Here is a 778-nt window from a genome sequence, read left to right as displayed (position 1 = left end):
ACACAGAACAATTCTATCAAATGTTTGGTTCTCTGTCATCATTATCCATTACAACGGAAGAACATGGCTACACAATGAAGACACCAGAAGCTGTATCCTGTCCTCCAGTCAAACCACTGATTGATACACCAGAGCTCATCACTTGAATAGACACTGTGTTTGAACAACAAGATAATAATACATGTCTTAGTGATGACGAAATCTGGACACGTGGGTCAGACCAAATCATGACACTCTACAACCTCCACGACAAACTACTGAAGTCAATCCAAACCAAGTCTGGGTACATACCACGTGATATAGCAGTGACAAGGAGTGGAAAGTTTATACTGAGTCTGGTACAAGAACTGTAAACATAGTGAAAAATAAACAGATACAGGAAGTGATTAAACCACGGGGGTGGATACCTTACTTTCTCTGTAGTACCTCCTCTGGTGACCTCCTGGTGTCCATGGACAGTGATGATTTGGAACAATCAAAAGTTGCCCGTTACTCTGGCTCCTCAGAGAAACAAACCATTCAGTTTGATAGTGAAGGTAATCCTCTGTATTCATCTGGTAACCTTAAATACATCAGTGAGAACAGGAACCTGGATATCTGTGTGGCTGACTTTGGAGTCAAAGCAGTAGTGGTGGTTAATCAGTCAGGAGAATTCCGATGTAGATACACTGGTCATCCCTCTACTATTGGAGCATCATTTAGTCCAGTCGGCATCATAACAGACAGCCAGAGCAAGACCCTGACAGCAGACGTATTAAACGCTGCATCCACATCCTAG

General features: G+C 42.7%; 1 protein-coding gene across 1 annotated transcript; it reads left to right on the top strand.

Annotated features, from left to right (window-relative positions):
* The first annotated feature begins 227 nt into the window (after positions 1–227).
* On the top strand, positions 228–778 carry LOC134231604 (uncharacterized). Its single transcript, XM_062713590.1, has 2 exons — positions 228–283; positions 424–778. Exons 1-2 carry the CDS (start codon positions 228–230, stop codon positions 776–778), a joined length of 411 nt encoding a protein of 136 aa, XP_062569574.1.

This window comes from Saccostrea cucullata, unplaced genomic scaffold (genome assembly GCF_032062105.1).
Source record: "Saccostrea cucullata isolate Sc308-1 unplaced genomic scaffold, CSIRO_AGI_Scuc_v1 ctg4623, whole genome shotgun sequence".
NCBI classification, from domain to species: domain Eukaryota; kingdom Metazoa; phylum Mollusca; class Bivalvia; order Ostreida; family Ostreidae; genus Saccostrea; species Saccostrea cuccullata.
The sequence above is the reverse complement of the archived record's forward strand: the minus strand, read 5'-3'. Positions and strand labels throughout refer to the sequence as shown.